The following is a 19,632-nucleotide window of genomic DNA, read 5'->3' on the forward strand; positions in this document are numbered from 1 at the left end:
TCTATTGGGATTATTTACAGGATTTAAAAACATTTTTAGGAAATTTGTATGATGGTTTTCTGTTACAGCTAGGAGAGCTTATAAAAGTCAGATTTAGAGACTCCAGTCTTAAAGATGATGTTTGTGAAAAGCATAGAAAAAAGGTATGATAAGTTAAAAAAGCAGGAAAATTGTGTATGCAGTTTGGTTACAACTACACAAAACTGCATGGGAAAGGTTCTGAAATGCAATATCAAAGGGAATGCAGTTAATTGAACCTGCATGGTAGGTAGTGTATCAGTGAGGGCCCCCCCCCTTTGGTCCTATTGAAAATCAGCTTGGACTGTATTTTTCTGGCGTGTCAAATACAAGTAATGTTGGCATTTTCTAGAGGTAGTCATAATGTTCCCTGGAGTGATCATTTTTGATCTTTTGAGACTACGTTATTTTCAAATACCAGTCTGCGGAGTCCTTGAGGATTTTTAGAGGGTGTCAATAGACTGTATGTTTCCACAGGCCTGCTGTTCTTTGTTCTCCATGGATTAACATTTCCCTTTGGAGCCAGTTAATTTATTTTTTTGTTCCAAACCATCTCCTACATTTTTTTTTGTGTGTGAGGAAGATCAGCCCTGAGCTAGCATCCATGCCAATCCTCCCCCTTTTTGCTGAGGAAGACCAGCTCTGAGCTAACATCTATTGCCAATCCTCCTCTTTTTTTTTCCCCCAAAGCCCCAGTAGATAGTTGTGTGTCATAGTTGCACATCCCTCTAGTTGCTGTATGTGGGACGCAGCCTCAGCATGGCCAGAGAAGCAGTGCGTCAGTGCGCGCCCGGGATCCGAACCCCAGGCCAGCAGTAGCGGAGCGCACACTTAACCACTAAGCCACGGGGCCGGCCCAAGGAAGATATATATATATATATATATTATATATATATATATATATATATATTTTTTTTTTTTAGGTTCTTATAAGTTTTATTGTTTTCCAGTGGAATTGTTTTATTTTTTTAATTTTTTATTGCGGTAACGTTGGTTTATAACATTGTAAAAATTTCAGGTGTACATCATTGTACTTCTATTTCTGCATGGACTACATCATGTTCACCACCAAAATACTAATTACAACCCATCACCACACACATGTACCGAATTATCCCTTTCACCCTCCTCCCTCCCCCCGGAAGATATATATATATATTTTTTTAAAGATTTTATTTATTTATTTTTCCCCCAAAGCCCCAGTACATAGTTGTCTGTCATAGCTGCACATCCTTCTAGTTGCTGCACGTGGGACGCGGCCTCAGCATGGCTGGAGGAGCGGTGCCTCGGTGCGCACCCGGGATCCGAACCCGGGCCGCCGGCAGCGGAGCGCACGCACTTAACCGCTAAGCCACGGGGCCGGCCCGGAAGATATATTTTTAATTGTAGCAATTCAAAACAAATTTTAAGGAAAGTCTTCTGTAAATTCCTGTACTGAATTTTTAGTATGTTTTCAATCATGACTTCCTGGGTGGTGTGATTTTGGCGAAATGAGCAGAGAGGCTGCAAATGTGGAAGAAACAAAGAGTCCATCTGTTGAGCACTTCTGTGCCAGGGACTTTCCCAACGCCATCTGATTTCATTCTCACAGCTCTTAGGATGTCCACACTTGTACAGGTGAGGAGACAAGACCTAGAGCAAGAAGCCCCGGCTTCCTGAATGACAGCCAGGATTTGAACACAAGAGCCTCTGGTCATGATGAGTAATAGAACTGAGACTCAAGGGGCCGGCCCGGTGGCGCAAGCGGTTAAGTGCGCGCGCTCCGCTGCGGCGGCCCGGGGTTCGCTGGTTCCGATCCCGGGCTCGCACCGACATACTGCTTGGCAAGCCATGCTGTGGCGGCGTCCCATATAAAGTGGAGGAAGATGGGCACAGATGTTAGCCCAGGGCCGTCTTCCTCAGCAAAAAAAAAGAGGAGGATTGGCAGATGTTAGCACAGGGCTGATCTCCTCACAAAAAAAAAAAAAAAAAGAACTGAGACTCAAGATGGGAGAAAAGAGGAGCTCTGGGTCCGAGGTGTGGGGAGTGCAGTCAGCTGAGGTCCTGTGATCCTCTGGTTGGGTGGGGCTCTCAAGTCTTAATGTCGTAACCAGATACGTGGGCCCCAAGCCACACTGGGATAGAGGTGCTCAACCTCCACCAGACAGGACCGGGTCTCTGCTCCCTGAGATTGTGCCGTCACACAAACATGCAGGATTTGAACCCAGGCAGCCTGACACAGCACACTCCCAATCACAGTGCTGAATCCCTCTCTGGTCTTGAAGACCGTCCAAGAAGCTTCTTGTCTTTTGCCAGGGAGGGGTAGTTGGCTGTGCCCTGCAGCGCCTTTGGCTGCATCTTTTTTATTTGTTTATTTGTTTGTTTGAGGAAGAGGGCCACCTTGGCTAACATCTGTTGCCAGTCTTCCTTTTTTTTCTTTTTTCCCCTCAAAGCCCCAGTACATAGTTGTATATCCTAGTTGTAGGTCTTTCTAATTATTGTATGTGGGATGCTGCCTTAGCATGTCTTGATGAACGGTGAGTAGATCCTTGCTGAGGATCCGAACCAGCGAACCCCAGGCTGCCAAAGCGGAATGCGTGAACATAGCTGCTACAACCCTGGGCCGGCCCTTGCATCTTTGATGTTGTGGTTCTGGGTACATTTGAAGAAAGTGAACTGGAAACCATTTGGGAAGGTGAAAGGATTTGAATCACATTCTTAAGAGAAAGGCAGAGGATGTGGAAGAGGCACTTACAGGGAGACACATTTGCCTTCATAGGATTTAAGGGACTGTGCATTGTGTTCTGTTTTTTGTCTTCAGGAGCAGAACTAAGATCAAGAGTATGGTTGGAAGAAGGTAGAGTTCTGTTTGAATGTGAACATTGAGACAGATCTGGGCAGACCAAGCATGGTACCGGCTTCTGCAGCTACAGCTGTCTTCACTGCGTTAGGGATCATCTCCAACTTTCTTTTATAGATGAGAACAAGTGGAGCCCAGCGTGGGGAAGACAGTTCACAGGTTCACACATGGCTAGTAGCACGTTCTTGCTTAGGACTGCTTAGTGTTGGAGCTGGAAGAAGCACATTGATGGTGGTTGTGTTGCTGGGCCATCTGAAGTACCAGATACAGAGGACCTGGTCTGTGCTGGTATTGTGTAGAGGGGGAGACGCTGGGGAGGCTGGCAGTGGCCAGCAGAGCAAGGTGGCCTATGAGAAGCCGGGTTGAGGAAAAGCAGACCTGGAGGAGGGACGTCTGAGCAGGGGTGCTGACGAGCTAAATGTAATGGCCATTTGTCAAGCTCAACACCCAATGATGCTTCATGCTTAGAAGTCTCTCCATTTTGTTCTTGTCCTTGTGGGAGGATAAGAATGAAATAAATCCTAGAAAACGTTTATCAAGATGTGTTTAGGGCCCACATTTTGCTTGTGATGACATAAATTTTATTGGAATGTTACGATTTCAAAAGAGTTTATCTTCTCAGTTTATTGGCTGTACCACAGTGAAATTACAGGCAAGCATTTAAGTGTGATGGCTTGTGAGCAGGTGATTTGTGTTCTGTAAACGTGGTCATATAGCTGTAGTTGGGCTGGTCAGCAGTGCGTGAGTTTACAGTAAAGGTGACTTAGGATTGTAAGTGCATCGTGTCCCAGTTTTAGACAGGTCATGCTTTCAGAAGGTTGGCAGTGGGTCTAGTGTTTCAGTCTCAGCCAAAATAATGCCTTAAATTAGGTTGATAACCACACTAAAGAAAAGAGAAAAAATACCGTAACTCAATGCTGTTAATTTGGCTATTTTCTTATGATCCTTTTTGGTGTTCATTTTAACATTTTTATTTTAGTTTTAGCCATTGGGATAACAATAGAAACAATTCTATTTCCCAAAATTTAACATTTTCTTTTTTTATAATTTTATTTATTTATTTTTTCCCCCAAAGCCCCAGTAGATAGTTGTATGTTATAGCTGCACATCCTTCTAGTTGCTGTACGTGGAACCCGGCCTCAGCATGGCCACAGAAGCGGTGCGTCGGTGCGCGCCCGGGATCCGAACCCGGGCCGCCAGTAGCGGAGCGCGCGCACTTAACCGCTAAGCCACGGGGCCGGCCCTAACATTTTCTGTGATAGTTTCTTTGTGATAGATTTTTGATACTTGTAAAGACACTTGATAAATACTTCTGGAAATTAGTTGAACACACAAAACAGTTGGCCCTTGAGACAAAACAAAGCCTTTTGGTTGTCAGAAATATTTTTATAGTGTTCAGTTCTTTTATATAAGAAACAAATTGTCACACTGCACTGTTGTCACAGCACAAGATGGGCTGTTACGTCAATTGCATCAGCTTAGAAGAAACAGCGCTTCTGTTGCTAATTAGCCTTTTTGCCACTTGGGAACATTTTGTTGGGGGAAGAAACAACTGCGTTTCATTTTATTTTTAAATACGCTTGACGAACGTTTCAGAAAGTTGGGAAAAGCGCTGAGGAGAGGGCTGCAGGCTCCCCCACACACACACCCCTTCCGTTTCTGACAGGGGAGGCTTCACCCTGTCCTGGAGACCCAGCAGTCGTCCTCCTGGAAGCCTTGTTAGGGGTCAGTCAGGTGGAAGGCGGAGACAGGTTCTTTGGGATGGTTAACTTTTAGGGATATGGAGAGTGTTCCATTTGGATCCCTAATGCAAACCTCAAACCCCGATATGACACGAGATGAGTGGAGGAGATGGGCCTTGCCAGGTGGTGCCCTGCAAACAATTCAGACTCCAGCGGGGGTGGGGGGGGGGTGGTGTCAGACTCTGCACCAGGGCTCTCCTTACGTGGCCTCCCGGGAACCCTGTGGCAGCTTTTAGGTGGCATGCCTGCCCTACTCCTGTCCAGGTCTCTGCGTCATGGGGTGCAATGTGCCCTGAGGTGCCCCCAGGGCTGAGAACCCTCGGCGGTGCCCTCTCTCCCACCTCCCAGTCTCCCTGTTGCCTCCGCTTCTGGCCCATGGCTTTCTCTGTCGCCGAGCTTTTCACGGTCCTGTGGACCAGATGTTTTACTTATTTTGTCACCCTGTCCCCCCAGAGTATCTGAGGAGAGGGATTTGGGTCTGTTTTGATCACTGCTGTGTCCCTACCTAGCACATAGTAAACTCCAGGAAATACTGTTGAATCAAAATGAAATGGTGAACCTGCCACCAGTAGAAAGCATGGTGGTTTCTAATTTTTGAAACTTCAGCTATTGGGGATTAAATAATTCCCTTTGCTGTTGCTTGGCTAAATTAAGGGTTATTCATTGGATATTTCATTAACAGCCAGTCCTGGTGGTCTGATGGTTAAGATTCGGTGCTCTTGCCGCTGCGGCCCAGGTCCATTTCCTGGTCAGGGAACCACACCACCTGTCTCGGTTGTCACACTGTGGTGGCTGTGTGTTGTTGTGATGCTGAAAGCTATGACACTGGGATTTCAAACACCAGCAGGGTCACCCATGGTGGACAGGTTTCAGCGGAGCTTCCAGACTAAGACTAGAAAGAAGGACCTGGCCACCCACTCCTGAAAAAATTAGCTGTGAAAACCCTATGAATAGCAGTGGAGTATCGTCTGATAGAGCGCTGGAAGAGGAGAGGATGGTGCACGAAGACTGGGCAGGGCTCCACTCTGCTGTTCACGGGGTCCCTAGGAGTCAGAATCCACTCAACTGCACTAACAACAAATTTCATTAATGTGTTTCAAGAGTAGTTGTGCCTGGGCTCATTTTAATAAATTCTTTAATTATGTCTGTCTCAAAGGAATGACCAAAAGGAGATGACTGAGTTATATAAAACTACATGTTTTTTTGAAAGAGTGATGAATGAACTGTGTCTAAGTGAATCTTTCACACATCTTTGTTGAAAGCTTTTTGCTTTTCCCGTTCTTGCCCAAAATGATGTTTGAGACCCATTTTGGAACAGGTTTCTTAGGTGGCTGATGGGTCACATAAGAAAAATGGTCTCAACCTTTGTTTCTTACTCTGACCCCAAATCTGACCCCAAAAGGTACTCTCTCTCTTGCACATCCAGTTTCCTCATTTGGTTTCAAGTGACTTGTTCTAAACATCAGAGCTACCAAAAGACAGATCTTTCACCTCAGAGCCTGTGAAAAGAGCAGGCTTTGGAGCCAGACCCGCAGAGTGGTTACAGGTACATGCATGCTTCAGGTGTCCCTGCTGGCCCCACGTTACCTGGCCGGCAGGGTTACCTCCTGGTTAATTCACACCTTTAGCTTACGCTGGCCCATGCGCTTCTCAGAGGTCACCAGGGCTGCCTCATGCTGTCCTCCAGCACTGTCCCCGCACCTGGGCCTGGCTGCTCCTTCTGCAAGGACCTCCTTCCCTTCTGTGTAGGCACTGCTGGCCTCAGCTCCACGTCCTGTCGTTGGGGGGTCTTGTTTTCTCATAGCACACCTCCTCCCTGAATGACTTGTTCTCTTTTATTGTTGTCCCCCCGCAGTTGGACAGGGAGGCAGCTCCTAGTCTTGTTGGCCCTGACCTGGCACCCAGCATGGTGGTGCTGGGTAGTCATGGTTTGGATCTGTGAATGGTCCTGGTGCCCTTGGGGTCAGCCCACCTCTGGACACAGGTGAGGTGGTCGCTGCAGCCCAGTTACCAGTGTAGGGATACTTGGTGTGGGGCTTTTCCATGAGTCATGCAGTCAAGTCACAGGGGACTGGAGGGTTGACAGGGGTCTTCACACTGAGGAGGAGGATGTGCCTGCAGAGCCAGGGTTGGTCTCAGCAATAATTTCCTTTTTCCCTCAATGATACACATTTTTCACATTTCAACAGCCTTTTTTTTTTTTTTTTTTGTGAGGAAGATCAGCCCTGAGCTAACATCTGCCAATCCTCCTCTTTTTGCTGAGGAAGACTGGCCCTGGGCTAACATCCGTGCCCATCTTCCTCCACTTCCTATGAGACGCCGCCACAGCATGGCTTGACAAGTGGTGTGTCGGTGCGTGCCCGGGATCCGAACCAGCGAACCCCTGGCCACCGCAGCTGAGCACGCGCACTTAACCACTGGTGTCACCGGCTAGGCCCCTCAACAGCCTTTAAAAGCTGCCGGAGCAGCGCAGGCCACTGGGAGAGTGCCTTTAGGGCATTTTCAGGGGGAGGTGGCTTGGCTTGGAACTGAAAGGTTAAGCTGCTTATTTCAGAGTAGTGACAAATTGTGAAGTCAGCAAGACAAGTGTGACCCACCACTGTGTGTTCCCCTGGTGCTCATGGCCGTGACTTGTTCCTTGTTACTGTAGTAGGAGAACGTGGCCTCCGTGGAAGCAGGTGCCCCAGCTGACCTCCCTTGCATGACCACCTGCAGGGAGTGGGTGCCCGGACAAGAACTCGGCTCCCTTGGCTGTTGTCGAGATGACTTGCAGCACAGGCTTGTCAGTGCTTTGGCAGAAAGTACTTTTATTTTTTTTATTTTTTTTTATTCGTCCCCCCCGCAAAGCCCCAGTAGATAGTTGTATGTCATAGCTGCACGTCCTTCTAGTTGCTGTATGTGGGACTCGGCCTCAGCATGGCTGGAGAAGCAATGCATCGGTGTGTGCCAGGGATCCGAACCTGGGCCACCAGCAGCGGAGCGTGCTCACTTAACCGCTAAGCCATGGGGCCGGCCCAGAAAGTACTTTTTTAATTGTACATTATCTGAATTGGTAAGGAAACAAGTTCAGATTTGGGGTGAAAATGGTCTGCGTGCACCTTCTTGGGAGGGCAGGCGAGTTGAGGTGTGCTGCTGTCCGTGTGCGGTGGCTTGGCCGTGTTGCCCTCTGGTCACAGCATTCGGCTGACAGCTGTACTTCCTAGCCTCCCTTGTCATCAGGATCTGGAATTGCGATTAAACATCGGAATGTTGGTTGTCTCTAAGTCTACTTTTAAAGCTCAGGTGTATGTGGGCCTTGGTTTGTTGACCATTAGTCTCTGCTGCTACACCGTGTTCTGTATCGCGGATGACATTCTGGGGCCTAGTTGCATAGCTTGGGACTTCTAGGGACAAAGGGACATGACCAGACATTTAGTGATCTCAGAGGACTCAGGTGAGGTATTTAATCTAAACTAGATGAGAACTGCTTTTTAAAATTATTTTTTAAACGTGCGCACTTGATACTTGGTGTAGGTGCCAGGTGTGGTAGCCCAACTCCTCCGTGGAGACAGCCCATCCCGGGCACCCCCTGCGCTGCCATAGTCTGAGCATGTCCACTCTGCTTTTTTCACTGAATGATTCTAGGAGATTGCAGTATATGTAGCGCTCATTCACCCTGCTGTGTAGATGGACATACAGGGTTATTTCTCGTCTGTGGTGGTTACTGTCAGGGCTGCAGGGTATGTCCTGCAGATGTGGGCGTGCATCCCGTCGAATGGGCTTCTAGAAATGAAGTGTCGGGTTGGAGGTGACAGTGGTTTTCATTGGCTAAATATCGGCATGTTCTCCTCCAGAGCCTTTCCCGTCCCTTCCAGCAGCACCGTCTGAGTGCTGGTTTTCTCCCTCATCGTAAGACTCTTATTCATTCACCAGTCAGCAGGTATTTACTATGTGCCTATTGTGTGCCATGCGTTGCTCTGGGTGCTGGGGACACAGCAGTGAGCAAAAGGGACCATGTCCTTCCCCATGGTGTTGGCATTGCAGTGGGAGAGAGCTCACCCATAACCGGACCTTTAGAGCTTTCTTCCTGTGACGCATTTGTCTTACAATGAGTGAGATTCAGCCGTTTCCTTCCCTGTGACTTTTATGTTCACACCTTGGCCCCTTCTTCTGTGGGGTTTATTCATTTAATTTTGTAGGAGCTCTTCTTTATGTAAGGCACTGTTGACACTTTGGGTTGGGTGATTCTGTGTTGGGGACTGACCTGTGCCATGTAGGATGTTTAGCAGCCTCCCTGGCCTCTAGATGCCATACCTCCCAGTTGTGACAACAAAAATGTCTCCAGACATGACCAAATATCCCCTGAGTTGCAATAAAAAAAAAATGAAACAGCTTGAGACAGTTTTCACCAGCAATTTCAGAGCTGGTCGGGCCTGTGAGAAGACACTTTTAACACTTCAAACTTCTACTTTTATTGACTGAGTTTGAAAGAACACAAGTTCTGTACCAGACTAACTTTTGCACATAACCTGTTGTGACAGACTCAACAGTATGGTTATCAGTGATGACAGACGCGTCTTGGGACCTTACCACTTTATTGTTTGTTTGGAGATGATGTTTCTTTATTATGGTATAAATTGTCGCTCATAGGGGCTGCATTTCATGCACATTCCCAGTTTATTAGGAAGCATATTTTGTCATTTTCCTTATCTTTTGACTTTTTAGGTTACAAGAGAGTATCCACAATGTGGATGCTGTTTGTTCTTGGCCCTCGCAGCTGACATGATAATGCGACAGGCTCCAGAGGTGCCTCCGCGTGCCGGCCGCTCCTGGTGCTCGGTTCTGGTGTCCTGGTGAGCCCACAGTGCAGGGCATGGGAAACCGGACGAACAGAGTGTCCTGTGGTGGAGCATGCGGTCAAATCTTTACAAGTTTCTTAGGAATCAGAACACAGGGATTCTGTGAACCTGAGTCCTACACAGAGGCCAGCAGATGACAGAAATGTCCTAGATGAAATCTTCCCTAATTCCACCTGTCGACAGTCCTTTGAAGTCCCCAGAAATTTTAGAGCAAGGCTTTAAACAGAGCCACAGTGTTCAGATTGAGCCCGTAGGTTAAAGGATCCTTTGTCTTCTATTGTGATTGGTTTCATCTAGCTTTTGTGTAACATGTTACAGAAGTTTTTTAAAATTTGTGAATAAAATATCTAAAATTAAGAATTTTAAAACATGTTTTTTAATATCAACAAAGTTGTTCACTTTGTCCATTTCCCATTTCATATCCCCTGTTTTTAGAATTTTGTGTCTTATTTAATCCAACTGTGATTCTCTCTCTCTTTTTGTGTCTTTCAGCAAACGAGGATTCAGTGTCCGGTCCTTTGGAACAGGAACTCACGTGAAGCTTCCAGGACCAGCACCCGACAAGCCAAATGTTTATGATTTCAAAACCACATATGATCAGATGTACAATGATCTCCTTAGGAAAGACAAAGAACTGTATCCCAGCGGGCTGCCCTTTTAAAAACCTCCGAGTGGTTGTCTCTGGCAGGTGTTATCTGTGGCGCGTGCATCGTTCTGACCTCCACTTCAGGGCAGCCGTGTGAGGCAGGCGGATAGTGGCTGTCTCTCGCGGTGTGCTGAGTCACCGCACAGGTGATGCCAGCATGCCCACCTTTATTTAAGAGAACCGGGTTTCTGCTCCTGGTGCTCAGTGGACAGTCGAAGGGTTGGAGCGATCCGGGGCAGTGGATGTGTAGGGAATGCGGACATAAACGTGACGTCCTTACTGACAGTCCAGGAAAAGGTTCTGACATGATACTAATCAGAGCAGCTTAGATGAGGAAAGCGGAAACCACAGATTCCGTGGCTTTCCACACTGCAGGGCTGCCCACTACTTTCTTTTGCAGGTAGGTGTGTGTGCGCGTGTGTGCGCGGGTGTGCACTGATAGACGTGTTGGCAGGCTGCTTCACCCCCCTGGTGATGTTTCCAGAGGGTCAGGTCAGCGCGGGCCCAGTTTACTACCAAAGGAAGCATGTTAGCAGCAGATAATTTGGGAGAACTTCATTTCAGGAAGAGACAGAACTAACTGGATCTGCTACTGAGACTTGAGTGAAAGAAAGGTGTTTTTTCCATGAGTTTTTGCGAGTGTGACACCAAGCTGTATGGCTGGTGATCATTGCCTAGTCGTTGACTGGGACACTTCTTGATTGCCCCAGCTACTTAAAAACTGCTAGGCCTCTCTTGTCCCAGTGAGTGATTGGTAGTTTTTAGGATGGAGCCCAAATGTCCTCCAAGTGAAAGGAATATAAACACCAAATGAAAAGCTTTGTCTTCACGTTGGCACACTTGCAATTTTTAATAAACTACAAATGTTTTCTGTACATCTTGAGATTAATTAGTTAGCTGGGAGTGGCCCCACAGGTCATTCTAGCAAAGTGTAAAATGACCCTGGTGGTTACTACATCTGCCTTCTGTGCTCTCTCGTCCCCCAGCTACAATTAAAAAGTTGTCAGTGGAGGCATGGGGCAGAAACATGAGTGTTTCCTGTCAGTGCCACAGCTGGGCACGTGGGAGTGTGTGTGGGTTGCTGTGGATGGTGGGGCGCCTGTCATCCAGTGATCCTGGGAGTCCAGGACTTGAGGTTCCAGAGCCAGCCCTCCAGGCAGCAGACCCAAGGCTCTTCCCAGGCGTGCAGAAGCCCCTCAGAGATCTTGAAGTGCACATTCTGTGTGCCTCCCCTTTCTCAGAAGCCCCAGAACCTGTCTTGGGAAAAACTCCCTGAGTGTTTCTGGTGAAGCATCTTCTGTGTCCTGGTGTCTGTGTTGCAGTGACGTGCTCTGCTCACATCTTTGGGCCAAGAAGGAAGGCTGGGCTCTCTGAGGGTCTCGGAAATGCTCCTCTCCCTGAAATTCTCTGTGGTGAGCGCTGCCTTTAGCCTTGCAGAGAAGCATGAACCACAAGTTCCTTCCCCCTGGAAAAAGGTTTTTGTTAATTGCATTATAAACTCTCCATGTGACATTAAGCTTATCTTGAGACCCCATCTGTTTTTGAAGATTATTCAGTTACTACCATGCTGTTTTTAAACTCTTGTGCTCAATGATAAAAATGAAAACAGCTGATAACACTCTGTGTGTACTCCCTTAATTATGATAAATTAGGCCATTTCACATTGGAGCCGACTGTGATCTTCCTGTTGCTAGGAATGGGCAGCACTTCCCACATTTTACAAAGACCGAGTCCAGGGGGACTTGGAGTAGGAGGGATGATGTGCATCTCCCTAGTAGTTGTAAATGAAGGAGCAGAGACCAACCTTTCAGAATCTCCTTCTTTATGGGGTGACTTTGTACAAGTCCATGATCTCCCCAGGAACATCAGTCCAGAAGACAACTCCGTGTGTGTGTACGTGCGCACTTGCTGCCTCATGCAGAAGGCATGGCGGTTGGAGGGGGCAGTGGTTATGCTCATTGTCACCGACAGACTTGCCTCCCGGGGACCCTGTGTAGGAAAGTCACTTCCCCTTTTGATTACCCCTCAGGAGGCTCTGGGAGGGACATCTTTGTCCGTTTGTTGACTTCACTTGGGTGGGACTTCTGTCTTCTAGGTGGAAGTACGCAGGGGGCAAGATAGCCTTGTGCTTGGTGCCTGGCTTCGAGCTACCCAAGTAGAGCCCTTGGCCAGTGGGAGAGACGTGCTCCAGGAGTCACTGCGGACGCTGGCACGACCCTGCAGGGCAGGGGCTCTGGTCTGGTGTGTGTGAAGGGAACAGCAGTGAGGGAGGCCAGTGGGGGCCCGGCGCCCAACTTGGGAGGTGCCCTGCTGACATGGGAGGGGACACTTGATAAGTAATGGGCAGAAACCCAGGCCTGTAACATGGGTGCCTGGGCCTTTGCAGAAATGACAGTTATTAGAACGTGCAGTGAAAGCTAGAAAATACTTTAAGATGTAACCCAAGAATAGAACACAATGTTCAGTCAGTGTTTGAATTTTCAAGGGAGAGAATGACATGACAGTAGGAATACACTACTGGACTGGGCAGAGGCCAAATGGCCCGGTGGTGAGGGACGGGGCGCAGACCAGCTCTGCCATCTGCTCGCTATGCAGCTGGCCTCGGTTTCCTTGTGTGTGCACACCTCACGGTATTCCTGAGAACCGGGTCAAACACAAGATGCTGTCTGTGGGGCCCTGTGATTACTAAGTTCTGGCCAGTAGTCCAGTTAGTGTCGAAGCACTTTATTTCTTAACTATTTGGCTCTACATAGGTGGTGTTGGTTTTTTGTCCTTGAGCAGGAGCATGCCTTGAGGGACTGAAAGACACCTGCCTCGGGCTCATGGTGACACTTGGGTGGCTGCAGAATGTGGGCCTTTGGTCCCCGGAGATCCTGCCCCTGAGAATTCTACAGGGCAGTGGGGCTGGAGATTCGAAACCTTGTCAGGATGGAAACCTTGTTAAACTAAAATTAAACTAGTTGTTTTAGTCGGTAAAGCAATACTGGGTTGGTTAACAGGGTATGTTGCCATTTCTCTTCTGGGAATTATCTCCCAATAGTACAGGAAGTACAAGTTCACTTGACCCTCCACAGACAAAGAAGAAATTATCTTTTCTTCAGATTTCTCTTAATGAGGGTAACTGTCCATTTTATCAAGAGTAGTTTCATTGTGATGGAACCCACACAGTATACGATTCATCCATTTAAAGTGTACCATTCCGTAGGTTTACTGATTTTCTCAGGGTTGTTCAGCCATCACCACAGTAGATTTTATAGCGTGTTCATTGCCCCATAAAAACCCGGTAGCAGTGACTGCCCCCCGCTCCTGGACTGCACGCCTCCCGTCCCCGCAGCCACAGGTCCCCTTTCTGTTTCTATGGATTTGCCTCTTCTGGACGTTCATGTAAATGGAGTTATTCAACATGTGGTCTTCTGTAACTGGCTTCTTCCCCTGCATGTGTTCCAGGTTTATCTGTGTTGTAGCATGTACTGAACTGCCCATCTTTAATTGTAAATTTTTCTCCCTTGACCTTAACATTTTTGTTCCCTTTGCTTTGGAACCTTTTGAATACAGAGCAACTTTGAACTTGGTGTTTCCCATGTGGCTCTAGGTAGCTCCCTGGGTCAAGTGGTGAAGGCTTCCGGATTTTTTTTTCCATTTTCCTCTAGAGCCAGTTTCCACCCCTGAGCTTCCTCCCAGGGCTTTCCACGTTCGACTGAGGAATCCACAGCTGAACCCTCAGCTTCCTTGGAGTACCTTTGGTGAAAAGATAAGTTATTTTCTTCTAAATGTGAGAATGGCCAGTCTGTGACCTAACGGAGCACGTCGCTGGAGCCAGCCGGTGGAGGAGTCACAGAGGAGGGAGGGGCCGTGTGACAGGAGAGGGCTGGCAGTGTCCTCTTGAGGCTCTAGTCGAGTCGTCCTTGTAAGTTTAAGTTCGATGTCCACTTGAAACCTGTCAGTAGATAATTGCTTTGTGAGTTACAAAACCACTTGTCTTAAAGGCTAGTAAACATGTAGCTCTAAATATAGTTCTTGTGATTTTTAACACGTGAACAGTTGATTGACTGGAAACGCAGATACGGCACTTTCCTGGGTTTTGCCTTCATTTGCATAATTGGAGGCTGAGCATGGGGGCCTCTATCCAGCACACTTCTCTAATCTCTCGTGGATCTTTTGGAATTACCTTCTGGGTTCAGGTTATTTCTTAACCATTTATCCATTCTGTCCTTTCAGTCTCATTGTCTTTAGGTTGTTTTGGGTTAATTTATCTATATACCCACCTCACTGTGTACTTTTTCTTATCTTGGGGTAAAAGGTAAAAAGAAAAACGATTTGTAGGATTGTAAATCCCCACCCTCCTGACCTCCATCTTGGCTACGAGGTTGGTGGACATTGCAGCTCAAGAGGGGTCTGAGGCCCCTGAACTTTCACTGGTTTTGTAATGAGGGCCACTAGGCCTTTCTGGAAACTTGCCTTCATGAGACCCTTGTTCAAGCCCAGCTTGTTTTTCTCTTGCTGTGCTCAGTGGGGTCTCCTGGTCCTGCCCTGGGAATGCTTCCTGCAGTCAAGTCCAGCCCTTTTTTTTTTTTTCTTTTTTTTTTGTGAGGAGGATCAGCCCTGAGCTAACATCCGTGCTAATCCTCCTCTTTTTGCTGAGGAAGACCGGCTCTGAGCTAACATCTATTGCCAATCCTCCTCCATTTTTTCCCCCAAAGCCCCAGTAGATAGTTGTATGTCATAGTTGCACATCCTCCTAGTCGCTGTATGTGGGACACGGCCTCAGTATGGCCAGAGAAGCGGTGCGTTGGTGCGCCCCGGACCCAAACCCGGGCCGCCAGTAGCAGAGTGCGCGCACTTAACCGCTAAGCCACAGTGCTGGCCCCAAGTCCAGCCCTTTTTCCGTTCCTGAGTCCATCGGGCTTGGGTCTGCATCTCTAGGAGTGTTCTGCTGTCAGGCACATTCTGCATGCCCATCTCACCGATGGTCCCCGGTCACCATCCGTGGCCCCTGCCCCAGCCTGGCTCACTGCACCTGAGGTGCTCGGGGGCTCCTGCTCGCCTCTGTGGTATGTGATCCAATCTCATTTCACCCTCGGCAGCAGCTATGTTTTTATTTATTTATTTTTCCCCCAAAGCCCCAGTAGGTAGTTGTATGTCATAGCTGCACATCCTTCTAGTTGCTGTGTGTGGGATGCGGCCTCAGCATGGCCGGAGAAGTGGTGCGTCGGTGCACGCCCGGGATCCGAACCCGGGCCGCCAGCAGAGGAGCACAAGCACCCAACCGCTAAGCCACGGGGCCGGCCCCAGCTATGTTTTTAAATAGTTTTTGAAAATGGTGTTTGTTTAAATGTGTTCCTGAGACAGACACTGATTCCTGGAGAAACTCTGATCTAATTTTGCTTATATTAAAGCTTTCAGGTTTTAGAAAGCACTCATGCTTAAAATATAAATTATGGCCTTAAGATGTTTCAGATAAAGCCGGAGTAGTAGCTGTCGTGTCTGAGAGGTATTTGCCTGCTTATCTCATCTGCTCAGGTGCCACAAGTTGAACAGAGCCAATTGGCCATGGTGGTTTCCGGGGGTCACTTGGGTCTGGACATAATGGAACCGCACTGACCACGCCTACAGCTTGCAGTCCTCACCCAAGGCCGAGGGACAGCCTGGTCCCCCCAGCCTGCCGCAGGTGTGTTGAAAGTGGATTACATAAAGTGGATCGTGCTGGTGGTTTCACTTTGCCTGAAGACAAGGGTGGCACGAGGCCATCCTAGACCGGGCCAGAGCTGCTGGCCACTGAGCCTTGTGTTGGGGCGACAGTTAGGTTGGCTGCCCAGTGGCTCTTAGAGCCGACTTGAACTTCCTTCAGGGGTTCCCGAGTTCTTGTTTGTGTAGCCTACATGTTTTGCAACAAGTGCTGCTTTGATTACCAAAATGAACTAATTTCTAAATATGAAGAAGTTCTAGCTCAAAAGCTTTTGGTGTAGTGGCTCTCAGTGTGATCCGAGGATCCCAGCTGCCCGCCAAGCCCTTTCAGAGGATCCCAAGCTTAAAGCTGTTGCCTCTTTGCGTCTCTCGCTCCCCCAGCTGTGCCAGGGGCTCATCCAGAGGCCCCTGCCCACTGGGGCCAGTCCTCCCTCTGAGGGCCGGTGGGCTGTGTTCTTGTGGCAACATACAGCGGCTCCAGGATAGCCCTCCCAGACCGCCTGTCTGCTCCCCACAGAGCTGGCCTTGTCCTGCCCGGCTGTCGGTTCTTCCTCTCAGGACAGGGAGGAAAGAGCAGAGTCGCTGGACATGGTGGTCGTTGCAAGGCCTGCAGAGACAGACTGGTAGGGGCTGTAGCGAGGCTCCCAGGTGCCACCCCAGCCCGCCGCCAGCTCGCTGGTGTCCTCCCCCTGCCAGCTGGAACGTCTCATATTTGTGCTGCTTCAGGGCTTTGCCGTGAAAACGTATTGGGATGGGCGCCTGGGGTGGTGGGTGTGGGGCAGTGTCCTGTATCCACAGCGAGTGAGGGGTTGTTGGGGTTCCTGTTCCTCGTTCACTCCGTCTTGGGAGAGTCTGGTGAGCAAGAGGACAACGGGCCTTCCCTTGTGGTGGGGGCAGGTGGACGGCCTTGGGAGTAACACTTGGTATGCTTTCCAATGATGCACCCGTGTGGTTCTCTGTGGCTTGTTCCCTCCAAATCTAAACTCGGAGATGGCCGTGGCCTGTGGCGTGTCACCAGTGTTGGAGGCTGGATGGTGGAAATCCAGGTGAGCTCTGATGGGGCTGGGGCTGGATGGGCATTCAGGAACACGGCCCTCCTCCCGGGGCAGGGGTAGCCTCCCTGGGTGAGAGACGGAGGGCTCAAGGGTGAAGCCAGGCGAGGCAGTGGTGTGGGTCTGGGGTCCCATGAACCCCTGGACATGACAGGTACGGCTTTCCCACCCACTTTCAGGGGGCATAGTGCCCCTGAGGGAGCCCCAAGCAGGGACACTGGTCCAGCTGCGTCCACCTTGGAGCTGACCGCTCCTCTTGCGAGTGTGGACCGTAGGAGTGAGTCCACACCGCAGGCCTGTGACACCCAAGGGCCTCGTGTCACATCGGGGCTTGCTGTCCACAAGGGGCTCCCTCTGCGTTTGTGACCTCTAAAACCTTTGAGAGCGTCCCCTAAAACGAGGAACCTCACTGGGGCGTCTTGGAGGACACATCTGAAAGAACAGCACCATAGTCGGCGCCTTCTTCAGGGAGGCCCGATTCTCGCCTGGCTCACTTGCCGTCGTGAAACGCCAGCTCCGCAGACACTTGAGAGCATATCTCCCAGGGTCGTTGGCGTTTTCTGTGAGCTTTTCACTTCTGCTGGCGGCCTTCCCTGACGCGTGTATGGGAACACAGCTGTGCCCTGTCCTAGCCCCACTCGGCACGCTGGCGTCACTGTACCCCCCCAAATAAAGATCTGGAGCCTTTACAGGAAAAGCTCCACCAAGCCCTGTTTCAGGCCACCCCGGGGCATCTGGCAGTTGGTTGGGGACGTTTGGGGACGCCTGTCTCCTTCCTCCGGTTGCCTCTCCTCAGCGTGGCCGTCATGATCGTGAACCTCATGATCACCTGTGCTTCTCTGCCTTGGCCAGGCTTCTCTCTACTGCCGTGTTTGCGTCACGGCCTCTGGACCCTGGCTGCTCACGCTGGTCCCCACAAGGAGCCCTGCAGGGGCAGCCAGGTCAGTTTGTAGTGACCACTGGCCTCTTGGATGAGCTCCTCATTCTTGCTCTTCTTAGGCTGACAGTTTGGTTTCTTGTAGAAACTGCATCATCATGAGAGTGTCAAAACCCTCTTGGGGGTGACGGGGGCGTGGGTGGGGGAGCCAGGGATGGGTCCAGTTCAGTGACCGTCCTGGGCTTGGTCCACTTTGTCCTGTTATTGCTTTTGCCTTACCTTTTTTTTTTTTTTTAGATTGTCTTAAATTTTGCGGTAAAACAACTCATATTTTTCTTTAAATCACTAAATAATTGGAATTTCAGTGAGGGAGGGGGGGTCGTTTACCAGTTCTCGCTGTTTTTTTGTTTTTTTTAAACACTATTTTGGAAGAGTGTTTTCCTTTGAAGAAATGTGATAACGTAATTCTTACTCTCTAGTCTCTGCAGATCCCTTTGTGCAAACCAGTTTGAGGTGAGCAGAGACCCACTCAGATGCTACTGTGCTGCGTCCACTGTGGCCGGAGTGTGGGGTGGCCTGTTCACACTGGGCAGTGGGCAGCTTTCCAGAACCATCTGTTACAAGGAGCACAACTTGTGAAGTGCCAGGTTGGGCAGATTGGGCGTTTTCTGCGCCCTGAGTTATGAAGAGGAGGTGCTGATTAATCAGACGAAGTGTGACAGCCCTCTGCCCGGGCTCTTGTGAACTGGAAACTTCCTCGATGAGTTTAGGGACTGACTGTTGCTCTCTGCTGTGCTTTTGTGGGAATGCTGCATTGTCTGCCTGCCCACATCTGACAGTTGTTCAGGAAAGGCCGTCCGTGTCCGTCACAGACGACTGTGCCCACTCCTGGTCTGTGGCTGGCCCAGGTGTGCCGGGCGAGCACAGCTGGCAGGTAGTAGCCACAGGATGGCCTCTTTCCCGGGAAGTGGGGGTAGCAGGCGGAATTGGGACAGCTGCCGAGCTGCCATTCTTGGGGCAGGTGCCGCAGCAGAGCCGCCTCCCTGTTCGGGGGATCTGCTCCCGACTGGCGTGTGCTCTGGGAACCCGAGTGTATGAGGAGTGTTGGTGCAGCTGGCACACACAGAATGTGATGACAAGTGGGGTTTATTTTGTACTTCACAGTACATCTTTTGCTAATTTTAGTCCAACAAAAGCGACTTTGCTGCTACTTTGCGGTTTGGGGAGTTCTTGGCACCTCTGCTCTGGTGTGCCTGCCTCTCCCAGGCTGTCCCCACTGCACTGTGGGGGCTGAGCTGTGAGAAACCAGGAGTCGCAGGTCGGTCCTCGTGGGAGGCCTCTGGTCCCTACATGCTTCCAGGCCGTTGGGAACACCCCCTGAATGTGCTGTCTGAAGGTTTGTTTTTCTAATTTTCATTCCTTTTACACAGAAGTAACACTTGGCCCTAAAAACAGTGCTGTTCACACTTCCAGGCTCACAGGTGCTGTGTTCTCTAGGAGGTGACGTGAATGCAACACGCTGCTTCCCAGTTGTCACGTGTGTGTCTGCAGGATCCAGTGTGTTCTTAAGTCTTCTGTTTGGGGATGTGGCCATTTAACTAACGTGAAACTGTCATGAAGGGTCCCTGTGGAGGCAGAAGTGAGCCTGTCCTGCCTCCTGTGGCCAGTGTGTGTGGTTCTTGGGTTTGTGTTTGATGAGCCCTTCTAAGGCTGATGGCACTGACAGTCAGCGCTGGAGGTTTCGTGACAGCAGGTTGTCGAGGACACAGGGAAGCCAAGCACCACCTCACACTGTGGTGCAGAGTTGACTGTCGTGGCCGTCTTGTGTGGTCCAGGTGTAGTGGGGGCAGCAGCTCACGTGCTTCTTGAGTCCCAGGCCTCGCCAGGCCACAGGCCTCCATCTAGGCCTCAGTTGGTGCCGATCTGAAGTGAAGG

General features: G+C 49.6%; 1 protein-coding gene across 1 annotated transcript in view; it reads left to right on the forward strand.

The window, feature by feature from the left end:
* The window catches only part of SSU72 (SSU72 homolog, RNA polymerase II CTD phosphatase), a 31,841-nt gene that overhangs the window by 3,151 nt on the left and 9,058 nt on the right, over positions 1-19,632 (forward strand). The window contains exon 2 of the mRNA XM_004425485.3: positions 9,930-10,073. Within this exon, the coding sequence (XP_004425542.1) occupies positions 9,930-10,073 (144 nt within the window). The remainder of the gene's footprint in view (positions 1-9,929; positions 10,074-19,632) is intronic.

This window comes from Ceratotherium simum, chromosome 22 (genome assembly GCF_057802395.1).
Source record: "Ceratotherium simum simum isolate JZ-2026a chromosome 22, ASM5780239v1, whole genome shotgun sequence".
Classification (NCBI taxonomy): Eukaryota; Metazoa; Chordata; class Mammalia; order Perissodactyla; family Rhinocerotidae; genus Ceratotherium; species Ceratotherium simum.